General features: G+C 40.5%; 2 protein-coding genes across 4 annotated transcripts in view; both read left to right on the forward strand.

The window, feature by feature from the left end:
* On the forward strand, positions 1-6,061 carry LOC143035083 (uncharacterized). The gene is made up of 7 exons (XM_076201601.1): positions 1-153; positions 1,141-1,304; positions 1,721-1,928; positions 3,188-3,361; positions 3,821-4,008; positions 5,451-5,622; positions 5,740-6,061. Exons 1-7 carry the CDS (start codon positions 151-153, stop codon positions 5,827-5,829), a joined length of 999 nt encoding a protein of 332 aa, XP_076057716.1. The 5' UTR covers positions 1-150; the 3' UTR covers positions 5,830-6,061.
* Positions 6,062-15,623: 9,562 nt separating this feature from the next.
* Positions 15,624-16,809, forward strand: part of LOC143035085 (ninjurin-1-like) — a 115,477-nt gene continuing 114,291 nt past the window's right edge. For 2 of the 3 annotated variants that reach the window (XM_076201607.1, XM_076201609.1), the window contains exons 1-2: positions 15,624-15,747; positions 15,873-16,075. In XM_076201607.1, coding sequence (XP_076057722.1) covers positions 16,047-16,075 — 29 coding nt within the window. In that variant the 5' untranslated portion in view covers positions 15,624-15,747; positions 15,873-16,046. The remainder of the gene's footprint in view (positions 15,748-15,872; positions 16,076-16,809) is intronic. The other variant, XM_076201610.1, reaches the window with a different exon arrangement.

The following is a 16,809-nucleotide window of genomic DNA, read 5'->3' on the forward strand; positions in this document are numbered from 1 at the left end:
AAAAGTATTAAAAGGAATATTGCAGCGCTATTGTGAAGGCACACGCTTCTCGACGTTCATCTCCATATGAACCAGGCGATGGTGGGAAGTTATGTTTACGTTACCGCAGAGAAGTTGCTCATTGTTTAGTGACTAGGTAACAAGGCAAAAATGGTAAGTAAACAGTGACAACAGCACTAAGTTGGGTAGTTATGGAGTTTAGAGCTGAAGTATTAGATAATTATATATAGGTCGGCCTATATTTAATATTACTAACAGCGTGGCCGTGCAATGTCATTGGCGAAGTGCTCAGCCTGGTGTTTTTTCACATATGTCCTGCCTGACGCCGGGTGATTTTATTCAACACAGGGGTTAGATAGCGGTAGAGCATATAATAGGAACTCCATTATTGAGGGCCTAGTATTTTCGCACGTCATTTCCTTAGCTGCGTGAAATTACTTGTTTTATTAAAACAAATTCTGTAAAGGGTTGTTAGAGTCGAAGGGTGCACATGTCATTATGATTATATTTATGGGAAAAATAAGCTGTCATTCATTGTAAGACAGTATTTCGAAATATTTTGGAAAGGTTGCTGTCTGTGATTCAAGTAATGACATGGTTAGTGTAATGACTTCTCAGTATGATTATCACTATCACTGATTATTTTAAGGAAGGGACTTAGTCTTAGTAGCATGATTTTATTCCATGTATTTTGGAAGAAAGTATAATTTATTTATAGTGCTTTGACAAGTATACATTTAGAAGAGCCGTGTTAAAAGTGACGTGGACCTGGAGTTTGGAATTTCATTATTGAAAGGATGATGTGGCCTAAAGCATCGTAGTTGTTGAAGTGGTACTGGTAAACTAGCTCTGGTTGTATTTTGAAAGTGCTGTCAGTGTGTCTTGCTCTGCAGTGTGGTGGGGGACCAGGATGATCAGTCTTCCATAAGGTGCTGAGATGGGAGGGGGATTAGATTTATTTTAATTGTGTATGAAGTGGGTGTAACCACACCCCTGGTAAGGAGGAAAAGCCTTTGGTATATGACATGTACATGTTTGTACGACTGTCATCAGTTATTATAAACATTTGCAGTATGTTCTTTTCTTAATGGTCATTGATGTAGCATGTATTTGCTATTCATAAAATTATTTTCTTTACAGTTTTCTTTGGTGCACAAAAGAGATAATGGTCATTCAGAGGGCATCTGGGCTTGTGCCTGGGGACACTATGAGCCGAAAGAGAAAGACCCTGCCAGTAATCAAGAAAATGGGGAGAACCAAGAAAATCAAGAGAATCCACAAGAAGAAAATAATTTGCCTGATGTGTAAGGATACTTATATTTATATATATATATATATATATGTCTTTTAAATCTTCATGATTTTGGTTTTCACAGTAACAGAATTTCAAATATTCATCACCAAAATCATAAAGTGGCATCTGATGGTGTCGATAAATGGTACCACTGTTTTCGGGGAAGTGGAGATGATCTTTTTGAGACAGTTTTTTTTTTTATGAAGAGTTTATGTGGTTCAGAATATAGTAGTGGAGGGTTCCATTGGTCTGGGTAATGTTATTAAATATGCATATCATATAAATTTAGGGATTTTTGATATTGTTAAATCTGAATTCTTTGACAGTGTAATTCTTCAAGCTTCACTAATATACTGGGATTTTTCATCCTGGTTATATAACCTGGTATGTTTAGTGTAGTTTAACCCATTCTTTCTGATTGAACAGGCCCCAGAACTATATCGTAACAGGAGGATTAGATGACATTGTCCGTGTTTGGCAGTGGGGGGACAGTGGTGAGATGAGTGCTATGCACATGCTGGAGGGACATTCCTTAGGTGTCATTTCTGTTGACGTCAATAGTGAAGGTACCTTGGCTGCCTCGTCGTCACTTGACTCTACGATTCGACTCTGGAACCTTCAAGCAGGAGAACAGGTAATTCTTATTCGGAACTCTTATTCTACTATTGAGAATGTGTCAGATGAATTAGATATCTTGAGAGCTTAGCAAGACTGATTCCCAGGGCTGATATGGAAGAGCAGATGTGACTACACATTTATGCTGCTTATACCCAGTTTACTTTTTAAGTAAATGGGAGGGTTGCCTATTTAATGAAGCCGCCTTGCTGTGGATGTACTGTGTCTTGCGACACTGCTTCTGACCCAGGGCAGTGGGTGAGATGCGGGGATGACCCGTCATCCAGGAGGTGCCAAGATAAGAGGGAGGTGGGTGAGTGGGAGTGGAGTATGTGGGGATGGAATGGGTGGGAGTAGATTTTATGCCTATGTTTTTTGGCTACCTCCCTTGTAAGGGGGAAAAAGCCTTTGGTATATGTATGTACACCCAGTTGAATGCTTTATAAATTTGTGTTAATCATTAGGCTCACTGCATTGCTTCTGACTCAGATTAGTGGGCAGGAGACTGGGATGACCCATCATCCAAGAGGAGCTGAGATGAGAAGGAGGAAAGGGTGGTGGATGGGTGGGAGTGGGTATGTGTCTTTTGATTTGGCTGCCTCATTTGTAAGGGGGAAAAGCACTCGGTATATAGATAGATAGTTATTCATTAGCTAGAAGTATTTAACTTATGCATTGAACATTGTTTTAAAGTTTAATATGCTTGTGGGGGAAGGGGGGTCCCCCTTGCCCCAGGAGGGCCCCTTACTGAGGATAATGGTTGACCAGACCCACGGAGTGAGGTGTTTTTCAAACAACACACAGTGTTAGCGGTAGAAACTTTGGCTTACGCGAAGGAGTACCTCAGGTTTGTACATACATACATACATACATACATATACCAAGGCTTTTTCCCCCTTTCAAGGGAGGTAGCCAAAAAGGGAAAGGCATAAAAACACTCCCACCCATTTCATCCCTAAATACACTCCACACCCCTCCCACCCTCCCTCTCATCTGAGCACCTCGTGGATGACGGGTCATCCCTGCACCTTGCCCACTGCCCTGGTTTGTATCAGGGAAAAATTAATTTTCCTGCAAAAATTACATTTTTAGTCATTCACACCACTAAGGATGCATTGGTGTGTCTAGTCATGTTTGCTGTTATTAGGATAAGAATTGAAGTATAGTAGAGGATAGGGTTAAGTAATTAATTTGGGTTATTTTGGTTTAGGGAGTTGGTGTAGCACACATTAACTGAAACTTTGTTTAGATCTAATAAATTTATTTTCATTTTTTCAGAAACAAACAATAGACTGTGGTCCTGTGGAAGCCTGGTCTGTTATGTTTTCTCCAGATGGAAATCATGTAGCTTCGGGTAACCATGCTGGTAAAATAAATATCTACTCAGTGGATGGAGGGAAACACGTCACAACGTTAGACACTCGAGGAAGATTTACGTATTCAATTGCTTATGTGAGTATGAATTTCTCTTTTTCCAAATGTTGGTTTGAGTGTGAACCACTTAATTAATCGGTTTCCATGAGGCCCCTAGAGCCACCAGTTCACCCTACGGGTCCCTTGGTGCAGATTTCATAGAGTTGTCTAGAGTGAGTGCAGAATAATGCAAAGCAAAATTTTGTGTTGTGTTCTGTGTGGTGATTGTGTCTTGGTTGATTGATGTCTGTTGCCAGACCTTTTTCTCTTCTTTTCTTTTCCTGTCTTTCTTCTGTAGCCTTAGGATATATTGCTTCTTGATTTTAGTCTGAGTGAGCCTTTATGTGGAATTATTTGTATGCAAATATTTTAGTTATCAAAGTCTGTTCCTTTTTCTATGTAGTCCATATAGTATTTGCATTTGCTTTGATTTTTTTTTTTTTAATTGAATGGTTGTATTATGTACTTATAGAATATTTTTATACTTATATTTTTCAGAGTCCAGATGGAAAATATGTAGCGAGTGGGGCCATCGATGGTTTCATTAATGTGTTTGACATTGAGAGTGGTAAATTAGTCCACACCTTGGAGGGTCATGCCATGACAATCCGATCTCTCGCCTTCTCACCTGACTCGCAGCTTCTCCTCACAGCTGCTGATGATGGCCACATGAAAATTTATGATGTGTAAGTATGCTGTGGATGTGTTGTGTCTTGCGACACTGCTTCTGACCCAGGGGAGTGGGCAAGATGCAGGGATGGCCCGTCATCCAGGAGGTGCCAAGATAGGGAGGGAAGAGGGTGGAGGGGAGTGGAGTATGTTGGGGATGGACTGGGTGGGAGTGGTTTTTATGCCTTTGTTTTTTGGCTACCTCCCTTGTAAGGGGGGGGGAATCCTTTGGTATATGTATGTATGTATGTATGTAAGTACACAAAAGAAAGATTATCAAAGAGGTTGTGGAAAAGAGAAGTGGATGGAGTGAGTTTGAGAGGTGGACTTAAGAATGACGTTCACAGATGGGGTGAAGGGGGCTTTGAATGCATGTGGAATGTCTGTCAAGCAAGGAAGAGAGAGTGCAAAAGATGGGAGTGGTTGGAGGAAGATTGTGGATTAATGGAAGGATGTTATGGCCTGTAAGAATCCTGTTGGAATATAGATAGCATACTTTGACTCGGCCACCCTATTCGTTATAAAAGGGAAAGAGCCTTTTGTAAAGTGTATTAACAAAACTTTTCATTGTACAGATTTTGAGCAACATAATTTTTTAACATCATGAATTAAAAACAATGTGATATGCTCCAAATGAAATCTTGCAACTTGATCATTCTTATGGAGCTATTGCCAGATATCAATCCTTGTTCTGTCTTGGCAAGTCCAGCATTTTGTTCAAACAGGCTGCTTTTCTTGAAGTAGTATTTCTGCCTTGTGCTTTCCCACCATACTGCCACACATAGTTTCAACCTCTGTTTACACATTATTTTACCATGTCTTACAAAGTTTTAGGAAAACATGACCTCCACACTTTACATTTGCATGTATTCTTAAAGGAAATTTAGCTTCATCTTGCACAAAAATTGTCAGTGTCTCCAGGAATACATGCATACATACATACATACATACATATACCAAGGCTTTTTTCCCCCTTACCAGGGGGTAGCCAAAAAGGACAAGGCACAAAAACATTCCCACCCATTTCATCCCCGAAAACACTCCACACCCCTCCACCCTCCCTCCCATCTTAGCACCTCCATACATACATATACCAAATGATTCTTCCCCCTTACAAGGGAGGTAGCCAAAAAACAAAGGCATAGAAACCACTCCCACCCATTCCATCCCTTAATACTCCACTCCCCTCTACCATCTTCCCTCCCTCTTATCTTGGCACCTCCAGGAATATATATACCACATAAATTGAGTTACTTGTATGCATACATACATATGAAAATACTAATGCACACACATACACACAATCCATGGGACTTTCTCAGGGTTGGGCCCAAAATATCTCTTCCAACTCCCAATTCAAAATATTTTAACTTTTCTCATAAGGAGAGACAAAAAGTGCCACCTGTTCCTTTCCTCAAACTCCCTGAAGCCGCTGACATGTGATTATTTGTAATTACAGGAAAAGCAGTAACCTTGCTGGCACATTATCAGGACACGGGTCATGGGTACTGAGTGTTCACTTTGCGCCAGACCAGAACCATTTTGTGTCGTCCTCTTCTGATCACACTGTCAAAGTGTGGGATTTTGCACAACGCAATTGTGTTCACACCTTTAAGGATCATCATGATCAGGTAATTTTATTGTCTTGTGTATGTGAGAAATACTTTTATACTCTGGGATAGAAATGTAGATGAATTGTCAGCAATGAAATATAGTATCGATACATTTATATCTTTTTATATTTTCAGGTATGGTGTGCCAGATATAACCATGACAGTACTAAAATAGTTAGCGTATCTGATGATAAGAGTATCATAGTTTTCAATTCGCCTGTCTAAGTACTTCGTCAAGAAATGACGTGAAGCAGGAAGAGAAGCAAGGGCATCATAACTTTAGTAAAGAATTTGTTTACTGATGAAGTGTTTTGCGAAGTCAAAGGCCAAAGGATGTGTTTTTTAACTAATGTAAGTTTATCATTATATATCGAAAAGAGGATTTCAATACATCTTTGATATGATTTTTCTGATTTAACACCACTTGTGGCAGTTGGCTAAATGCTGTGGTTTATATTAAATAAAGAACTTGGATCTGTATCTACAATATTACAAGTCCCAAGTGCCAAGATTATCCAAGGTGTAAAAGAAATGCAATGTATGTGACTTCCACGAAGTTTCAATGTTTGTAACAACAATCCAGAAAATTTAGGCTTTCCAAAGGGAAGCAGGACTGTACGCAGTACGTGACTGAATAAGTTTGATGAAAAGAAGAAAAATTCTTTGTATTTTATTTTGAAATTAGCTGAATTGCAATTGGTGCAGATTCTGTAATCTGCTTTACTGTCTGAACAATTAAATATTGTGCAAATCATGTCATTGTTTTTATTACCATTCCATTTGGAACATATTTTCTCTCTCCAGATCACTTTATTTTGTATGTACATATAACTATCTCTATCGAGAGCTTCCCTTACAAGGGAGATGTCAAGTCAAAAGCACATACCTAACTCATTTCACTCCCCTCCACCCCTCACATCTTTGCTCCTCATGGATTATGGGTCATCCCTGTGTTCACCAACTGTCCTGGGTCAAACATAGTGCAGCAATACACAGCACATCCACAGTAAGGCTGCTTCACTCAATCAATGACCCCTGCACCCCCCTCTGTCCTCTCGTTCAGAAAAAGAGAACACCGGGAGAAATCCCTTTGGGCTGCACCAAAATATCATTCACACACAAGCACCCCCATAACCACCCGCACCCATCCTTCTTGCATAACAGTATCATCCATACACATTCTCCACTCATCCCTATTTCCTGCCTACTCCCTTCTTTGTTCAACAGACATTCCCCTCTTGCTCAGTGCCCCCTTCACCCCATCCATCCATCTCGTCCTCAGTCATCCCCGCAAGTTCACTTCCTCCACCTCTGCCTTTAACACCTCTTTTACTAATCTTTCCTCACTCTTTCCATGTGTCCAAAAGCATCCCAATACTCTTTCATCAGCTCTATCTGCCATCTCTTTTTTACACCTCTCCTCACCTTGTTTCTCACTGTCCAACTTAGTAACCCTTCCCACACATCTCATATAGCACTTGAGAATTATCTGAACCTACAGCATGATCAAAGCTACTTGTACAATAAGATTATTTCATGGGTCCTCATTACATAATTCTTACTATCAAAGCTACTTTGTGGTTTGTGCAATCAACAAAGTAGACATTAAGGTGATGGATGATGATAATTATTTCCCCCAACTGGAAACCCACAGTAGCTGGCAATGGTCCTGTAGATTTTGCTGAAAAGAAAATGCAATGTTGTGGGTGTTTATGTAAGGAGGAACCAATAATGAGTAACTGCAAGTGATGGTCCTGTAAGATATTCTCAAAATCATATTGTTGTCCATATTCAAAACTGAACCCCCTTAATCTCCATCTAGAGCTACAACCCCAAGAAGTTGATGCATAGTATGGACCAGGCACAAGATATTTCTCTATAATTTTCAACTGTACTTCCTGTACCCTTTTTACATAAGAGCTGACAACAAGCAAATTCTTTTGTCCTACAACTGTGAGCTGCGAGAAACTCCCATTCCAATATAATAGTCGGAAGTTTCTCTCGGGAGGAATCTATAGAAGGGCCCAAGGACCATAACTAGCCACTGTAAGGCAGAGTATCTGGTCATTGATGACGTAGTCAGTACTATAGTCACTTTCAGTGGCACCCCAATGGCCTAGAGCAATGGGTCTTAATCTTTTTCGGTTGCGACCCAAAGTCCTGTACAGATCAACCATGGCGGCCCTTACCTTCATAAACTTTTATCTTAATTGTAAAATACTTATGCTTGTAAAAACGTGTGACAGAAACAAAAATCATATGAAGAGATATTTATTAATGCAAGTAGTACATTGATATAATAATGATCCATGAGAAATAAAACATTGGGAAAATACTAAGTCCCCAAATCCTTGGTGATCCATTCAAATGGCTTGGTGACCCAACTTTGGGTCATGACCCAAAGGTTAAAAACCACTAGCCTAAAGCCACACCTTATTTGTCTATTGATTAATCAATCTGTTGCTCCTAACATCTCTTGCAGAAGACCTATAGTCTTCAGGAAACTGGGGCCGAATTTATAAAAGATCCTAACCCTAATGGCGAAGATTTTACCTAAATCCCTATGTCGGCGACCTAAATGCTTATGTCTAGACATAACCTTGACATTATGGACAGCTGATTTAGGTAAAATCTCCGCCATTTTGAAGATTTATGTCTAGACTTAGGGGTTAGGATCTTTTATAAATTCAGCCCCTGTCAACAGCCTCTAGGTGGGACTATAAATCACTTAGAGAAGAGATATCGTGTTGTTTGGAGATTGTTAGTGTGGGGTGTCGTAATATGTGGTGTTTGTGTTGTGATTGCATCCGAGACAGTTTGTATCCATGGTCAGGCCTATTCTATGTCGGTACTGTGCTGGATGGTGTCCTGAATACAGGCATGCCCATGTGGGAGGGTTTTGTCTATAGGGTTTGTATCAGGGAGTTGTTTTTGGGTGTAAAGTTTGGTTGTCTCTTGAAGGGATTCTTTAGTAACCTGAGTGTGTATGTTTCTGTTTGGTAATGGTGGTAGGTTATTATGTTTACAACCTACCACCTATACCACACAAAATAACCGTATAGAAACAGCGACTATCTCTTCCTTCTCTGATCCCATTGCAGTGGGGAGAAGAATGCCACTACAGTGTGCCTATGTGTGACATAGAAAGTAACTAAATGGGATGGAATGAAGGGACTAGGGAGTCCCATTGTACTTTTCTCTTAGTCAACACATAAAGGGATCTAGGAGTAGAGCTCCAACGAAAACTGATTAATTGATTTAATAAATATGTGGATATGGTGAAAGGGAAGAGATTGGAGGTGAGTTTGTGAGAAGAAAGATGTAGAATTGTCACCCCAGAACGCCCACATGAAGAATCGTCACCCCATGAGATCCCACCTGAAGAATTGTCACCCCAGTACGCCAAATATCAACAGAGGAATAAAGATTAGGTTGCATTAGGGTTATGCTTATTTTCATCAACTTATACAACCGAAGAATTGTAAACCCAGGATGGCCCACATGAAGTATTGTCACCCTAGGATAGCCCACGTGAAGAATTGTCACCCTAGGATAGCCCACGTGAAGAATTGTCACCCTAGGATAGCCCACGTGAAGAATTGTCACCCTAGGATAGCCCACGTGAAGAATTGTCACCCTGTCGAAGTCTGGGGTGACATGGATGTGTTGGTGCCGAGTGAAACAAAACTAAAAGGAAAGGGTGGGAGGCTGAAGGATAGTAATTCCTTGAATGCATGTGAGATACTTAATTAATACTCCCTTGACCGGAACCCATATATGAGCAAAACGCAAAATGAAATAATATAAAATAATATGACAAAATACATACATACATATACCAAAAGGCTTTTTCCTCCTACCTGGGGGGTAACCAAAAAGAAAAAGGCACAGAAACCACTCCCACCCATTCCATTTCCTATATATTCCACTCCCCTCCACCCTCCTCCCTCCCTCTTATCTTGGCACCTCCTGGATGACGGGTCATCCCTGCATCCTGTCCACTGCCCTGGGTCGGAAGCAGTATCGCAAGACACAGCACATCCACAGCAAGGCCGCTTCATAACTTCGGCGACGTCCCCTCATGCAGAAAAGGGGAAGACGAGGAGAAATTCCTTCGGGTTGCTTATATATATATATATTTTTCTCATACATACTTCCTCACCCCCCATCCCCCACCCACTCCCCTTCATGCATCACAGTATCATCTATACACAACCCCTCTCCATTCACCTCTATCTTCTGTCCTCTCCCGTCCTTCCTCTACAGATATTCCTCTCTTTTGTAATGCCCCTTTCACCCCATCCATCCATCTCATCCTAGGACGCCCCCTCATATTCACTCCTTCCACCTCTGCCTTCCACATTTCTTTTACTAATCTTTCTTCACTCATTCTTTCCATGTGTCCAAACCATCCTAATACCCTTTCATCAACCCTATATCCCAGTTCCCTTTCCACACCTATTCTCCTCCTCACCTCCTCATTTCTCACTCTATCTAGCCTAGTAACCCCTATCATACTTCTCAGACAACTCATCTCAAACACATTCAAGCTCCTTCACTCTTTCTCTCTCATGTTCCATGTTTCTGCCCCGTACAATGCTGTTGGCACAATCACTCCTTCATATAACCTCTTAGCATCCATTCCCAGATGTCTATTTCTCATTACACTTTTCAATCCACCAAGGCATTTACTCGCTTCTCTCAATCTACATTCTACCTCCACCCCCACTCCTCCCTTTCCTGTCACATTTGCACCCAAGTATTTAAAACTACCCACTTCCTCCAGTCTTTCACCATTAATGCTCACCTCCAGCCTGCTGTCACTCTCTCCCCTTGTACATCTCATCACCTTACTTTTACCCACATTTATCTTCAGCTTCCTTCTTTCACACACCTTCTCAAACTCTGTCACTAACTTCCTCAATCCCTCCTATGATCCTGCTACAAGCGCAGTGTCGTCAGCAAATAACAACTGGCTCACCTCCCACTTTTCTTCATTTCCTTTAATCACCTCCTTACCTTTTCCTATGGCTTTCTCACATATCTGTCTTACCACAAAGATCTGATCTACACAACCCCTACCTGTCCTAAACCCACACTGTTCCTCACCAATTACTCCCTCTGTTCCTCTCCTAATCCTCTCAATCAAGACCCTCCCATAAGCCTTCCCAACTACACTCAACAAGCTGATCCCTCTGCAACTAATACACTCACACTTGTCCCCCTTTCCCTTGTAAAGCGGAAATATACAGGCACTCCTCCAGTCCTCTCTCAAACAAACATTAAACAACCTCACCAGCCAGTCCACCATCACTGTACCTCCTTTCTTCAGACATTCTGCATGGCATCCATCCAGACCAGGTGCCTTACCTGCTCTCATCATCTTAACAGCTGCTTTCACTTCATCCTTCCTATTTCTCCTCCATTTTCCTTACTCATCACTCATTTTCTTAGCGCTTCCCACTGCAACTACCTTTCCCTCCCTATCCTCCTTCACATTTAGCAACTCCCTAAAATACTCTGCCCACCTTCCTCTCACTGCCTTCTCTTCCATTATCATCTCTCCATCTGCACCTTTTACATTTTCTTCTCTACTTGATTCGCCTCCTTTTTCTCTTTTAATTTCCTTCCAAAACATCTTTTTATTGCTTTCAAAATTTTCTGTCATACTCTTACCCCATTTCACATCTGCTCTCCTCTTTGCTTCCTTTATCTTATGCTTAGCTTCCCTTCTCTTTACTTTGTACCTCTCATACGATTCCCTCGTCCTAATTTGCAGCCAATCTATGAATGCTTGCTTCTTCTCTTCTACACATTTCTTTGCTTCCTCATCCCACCACTCACTACCCTTCCTTCTTTTTCCTCCCGCCCTCCTTGTTCCACACACCATCTTTGCACACCTTTTGACTCCCTCCTTGAACCATCCCCATTCCTCCTCCACTCCTAGTTCTACTCTATCCTTTACTCCCTCCCACTCCTCTCTCAGTTTCTTCTGAATACGAAAAGATTAAAACATCGGAAAGATAAAATGTTATATAGAGTAGTGAAATTAAACAAAATAAAATTAGTTGATTAATGAATAGAGACATCCGACCTAGTTATGGACCAAAAGGTCTCCTGTCGACGTGCTCCTTTAGAAATTTAATAAAAGCGAATGTATTTGTTTTAGTCCGTAGATTTAACAAATTCGGACCTTTTATTGGCATTCTTCCAACGCACGGAAGTCTTCGGATTAAGGAATTACCAAGTGGAAGTTAGCCAGATCCTTTTCCACTTCCTTGATCGTTCAACAAGAAATGTGGTATTTCTAATATTTCCTCCGTAGTAGTGTCGCTGTTTACTTTAATTTCCTAGGCACTTAGCAGTTTCAAAGGAGTCCTAAGAAAATAGGGGAATTATTTTTATTTTATTTTATATAGCATAGCTTGCTATTATAACTAATATCACAGAATATATTAAATTACATAAACACAAGTAAGCGGTACCAACGAACGTGTATACACACAAAACCTCGTACTGAACTTGTGCAGGGCAAATGACATCTGACCTTCATGGATAAATATCATCTCATGATAATTCTACTTTTTGAGTGGTGACCATTCTGCCTGAGTCCGGATCACATCGAATTTCTTACCACCTCCCGGATGAGCGTGAAGGTGAACGACGCATGCGCTCACGCAGTCGTCGAAGGAACCTTGCGCGGTCAATAATATTTCATATCAGACAACATAGTTCATGGAGTTTATATTTCATAGTTTATAATTTATATTTTGCATTTTGTACATTTATCTTTAATTATGTACGAATATTTCATATTTTCAATTTCATATACTGTTTTATATCTTATTGACAACGATAACCATACAATTTTCCTGCGTTTTCAGTAACAATCAAAAGTTCTCCTGATGGCACACCAACTGCTTAATCTTTATACAGTTTATATCTAATCCAAGAGATGAGTTAGTGTGACCTGATAGAATACAGTGAGTTTCTCATGTTAACGATTCGCTATACGAACAACTAGAATAATGAAAGAGTGATAGGTTTGTTAACTTATTAATTTGTTCGTTTATTTATCTACACTCATTCATATTGATTCAACAGTGATAGTTCCTGGTGTCTCTATTCCCTCGAAGCGAAAAAAAAGTCAACAAAATGTCTGTATTTGGCGGGAAATGACCTTGACGGTTTGTTATCGAGCGACATTTGCCCCTCGACTTTGTCGTTCGCGTGACACACGTACCTGATTTGAATTTGTCATCACTCATTCTGGGTCTTCCATCACACTTGTCAATCTGCAAAAAAATATCGTTGTATCAATGGAATCTATTTTCTACGACGTAATACCTAGGTAAAGTTTAATGGATACATATTTAAACTTCCCTACCGTCACATTATTTAATCGCCTGGAAATACACACGCGCAGTGGTAGCGGTCCGCCCAAGGGTGAAATAATTTCAGTATCGCTGCGCTGCGAGTCGTTACTCTAATTCTCGTGAGCGGGGAGTTGGGTGTGTGTGTGCGTGTAAGGTCACAGCATTACCCATAGATCGGTCATATATGAGCTCTCTTCCGGGAGAGTAATAGATGTCGATCACGAGTCCAACACGTGATCCAAGACCATGGTGAATCACACCGACGGGCACACATAAACAGATGCACGCACACACACAGGAACTCACGAGTTTAGCTCCTTTCCTGTATATTACAATTATATAAACACAAACGGGTAAACATACGCATAACGATGATCATTCACAACATCTATTTTTTTCTAGGGAACATTTTGCAAAATGTGATCACTGCACACACACACATACATTTTTTCCAGTGATGGTTGCGTGGGAATTTGGTCAGATTAAGTTCTGTAGATTAAGTTGGGTAATTTTAATCTGGATATAATTTCACGATGAATCGAACGCGCCTACATCCAAGCCCATCTTGTTTCTTGGAAAGGAATATGTCGTTCAACGTACACCTATTTCTCAATTTTATTTTTATTCATTCAAATGTTACATTCTTACTTGCTCATATTTATTTATATTTGAAATCTAACCTATTCTTGTCTTAGTTTTGCATTTTTTTTTTCAGAAATGGAAAATTTATTTTTCGTTCACTGGGGCGTACAAGAAACGCGTCGTCACGACATTATGGCCTTGGCTCTGATTCATTCATTGCCGGCCGGGCGTCGTTCAGGGCTTCCATCCAGGAATAACACACGCTCACACACACACATACATACACACACGCGCACACACACACACATACACACACAAAATTACTGATAGAGAGAATCTGATAAAATGGGATGACAGAAATACAAGAGGACATGGAAAGAAAATAAAAAAAGACAGCTATAGAAGAGATGTGAAAAAGAACAGCTTTCCTCACAGAGTAATAGACAGTTGGAACAAGTTAGATGAGAAAGTGGTGTGTGCAAAAACAATACATGAATTTAAAAATAGTTTAGATAAAATGAGATACGAAAACGGGACACCACGAGCATAGCTCCCCTTCCCGTAAAATACAACTAGGTAAATACACACACACACACACAGTATTACTCATAGATCGGGCATACATGAGCTCTGAGCTCTCATCCAAAGGGGAATAGTTGTCGATCACGTGTCTAACACTTGATCCAAAACAATTGTGAATCACACACACATCGCTTTACTGCGAGCCGGCACTCTAAACTCTGGTTGGTAAAGAGTTTGTGTGTGTGTGTGTATGATTCCCTAGGTGATTCACCTTGGTCTTTGGATCACGTGTTGGACACGTGATCGACAGCTATTTCCCTCCCGGAAGAGAGCTCGGAGCTCGTATGATCGATTTATGGGTAATGCTGTGACCTTACACGCACACTCACACACAACTTCCCGCCCACGAAAATTGGAGTAACGACTCGAAGCGTAGCGATACTGAAATTATTTCAGCCCTGGGCAGGATTCGAACTCGGACCGCCGTGGTGACAGTCGGAGACTACCAACCGCGCCACCGAGTCGTGTGTACGTGTGTGTATGTGTGCGCGCGCGCGACTGAATGTGTGTAAGGTCAGCATTTACCCACAGAGCTCTCATCCGGGGGGTTAATAGCTGTCATTCCCGTGTCCAGCACGTAATCCAAGACCGGGGTGAATCATACACACACGCGCGTTCGAGTGACCTTGAAAATTTCCCGCGTCATGCAACTAGGCGGTGCAAATATCACCTCTGTGTACGAACCTTGCACAATGACGTCATCAGAAGGTGCAGATATGAAAAGTTGCAGTGGATTCACTGGTACGCCTGTGGCCGCCTCAGATCTTCATCAGATACGTCATAAAATTTGATTTTTTTAAACAGTTGTACTCAAAATTATGAGACAAAAATGATATATTGTATGAGAATACCTGGTGTAAGTTCGTTGTAAATTCTAAACAATTGAAATTATAGTTTACTACGGCATATATCCTCTGGTAACATTGTGATCGAGCGTTAGATCATGACGTGTCGTTTTGACAACGTACAATATTGATATTCATCTAAAATAGAAGCGAATAGCATCACATATGTATAACAGTATCAGCTTAAACGTAAACGTTTTTTTACTGTTAATGCAGAAGTGAAAAGATAGCTTGTATATTTACAGAGTTTCTATTTGTCAAAATGATAAGTACCACTCCAAAGTCTTCCGTGCGAGCATTTACTATCCCGTGTTCGTTACGTCAACACTCACTACAATATCCAATATTGGCTAATGGATGTGGAACCTAGCAACACGATTTTATTAACCTGAAGTGGACTTCAGGTAAAATGGGGTTTCTATTAATCAGTTGTTTCAATCAAACCCAAAGTGTGTGGAGGTAGAGAGAAGGGGGCTGGGTCCTGCTCCTCTGTAAGGTAAATTGCAGATTATATCGAATGCTGCACTCAATCAATGAGAGAATCAATCGATGTGGTAAGAACAGGCGTGAAAAACCTACAACCGAACACTTACTAGATGAAGTCTGTGTATGTACCACTACTGGTGAGGTGAGGAAGAGGCACGAAAGTAGTCACTTCTCCTTCTGAAACAGGGTCGAATACACGTGTGTTTGCAAGTTCCCTCACTCCCGCCAAACACGCTGAACGCGTCGTCGTGGTTTCAAATCTAACGAAAAAAGTAAATTACTACTTATCTGAATATCATACAGACGTAATATATCCTGAAAATATAGTATAAATAATTATATTATAAAACTTATCTAGTACGTCAGTATGTTAAAAGTTTTTCTTTTCGCTATTCAGTTCTGTTGCAGAAAAAGAAGAATCCTTGAACTTCAGACCTCGCCTTTGGTTTCAAATACCACCAGGACAGCACCACCACAGGATGCAACACAAGAACATTTTTCTCTAGAAGTGCTAATCGATCTCTTCACATCTTAGTCAGCATTGCCACCGTCTCTCCACTTCGTATTATGAATGGGAAGGCGTGGAACACTCCAAATCAGGTAAACATGCAACTCACAACCTTCAATGTGATAACTCGAATATTGGGTTTTGTCTCCCACTAAAGATAGGCGGTTTTATGCATCTTACGGTTGGCCTTCAGATTGAAATTGATATTTTTTGATGGAGTCCCACTGAGGATAGGAAATAACTCCCTTCTGCATAAAACTACCTGTCCATAGGCACTATACTCGTACGTCGCCATGTTGATGAAGTTGATTGTAATCTAAATACTAGAAATATTTCTTAAAAGTTAAGAATTATGCACATGAATATTTCAGTTTGCTTCTAAGATTGCTGCATTTTTTCACGTACGCATGCATGTGTTTACGGTCCACACTTTTCAATTTCATGGAAATCAGTAGCGTTGCAAATGGAGCAGACCGCTCTGGGCAGCGCATCTGGCAAACCATGTTTATTTATTTATTATCTCTTATTTACGTTTTTCTACAGCATTTGATGTATTAATATTTCATATTATAAATTCATTCATTCATGCATGGTAAGTTATACAGGTTCGTGATACAATATGGATGAGTAGTAAATAATTTAAGAGAATGAATTAAAATGTGAACATATTCGAGTAATTTTAGTTACAGGGCATTTTCATACGCCACACTACTGATAGGAATCACGCTGTGTTAGTTTTTTTAACTGGCATGTAGTCCCTTTCCACGAATCGTAGTTATTAAACAAATATTCATGTACATACACAACATGCTGATGTATAAAAGAC

The sequence above is a fragment of the Oratosquilla oratoria genome, chromosome 18, assembly GCF_046742065.1.
Source record: "Oratosquilla oratoria isolate Oo_2021 chromosome 18, ASM4674206v1, whole genome shotgun sequence".
Lineage (NCBI taxonomy): Eukaryota > Metazoa > Arthropoda > Malacostraca > Stomatopoda > Squillidae > Oratosquilla > Oratosquilla oratoria.

Coding starts and splice junctions, on each gene's coding strand:
- LOC143035083 (XM_076201601.1), top strand. Junction 1,929..3,187: donor ACCTTCAAGCAGGAGAACAG/GTAATTCTTATT, acceptor TCATTTTTTCAG/AAACAAACAATAGACTGTGG. Junction 3,362..3,820: donor TTACGTATTCAATTGCTTAT/GTGAGTATGAAT, acceptor TATATTTTTCAG/AGTCCAGATGGAAAATATGT.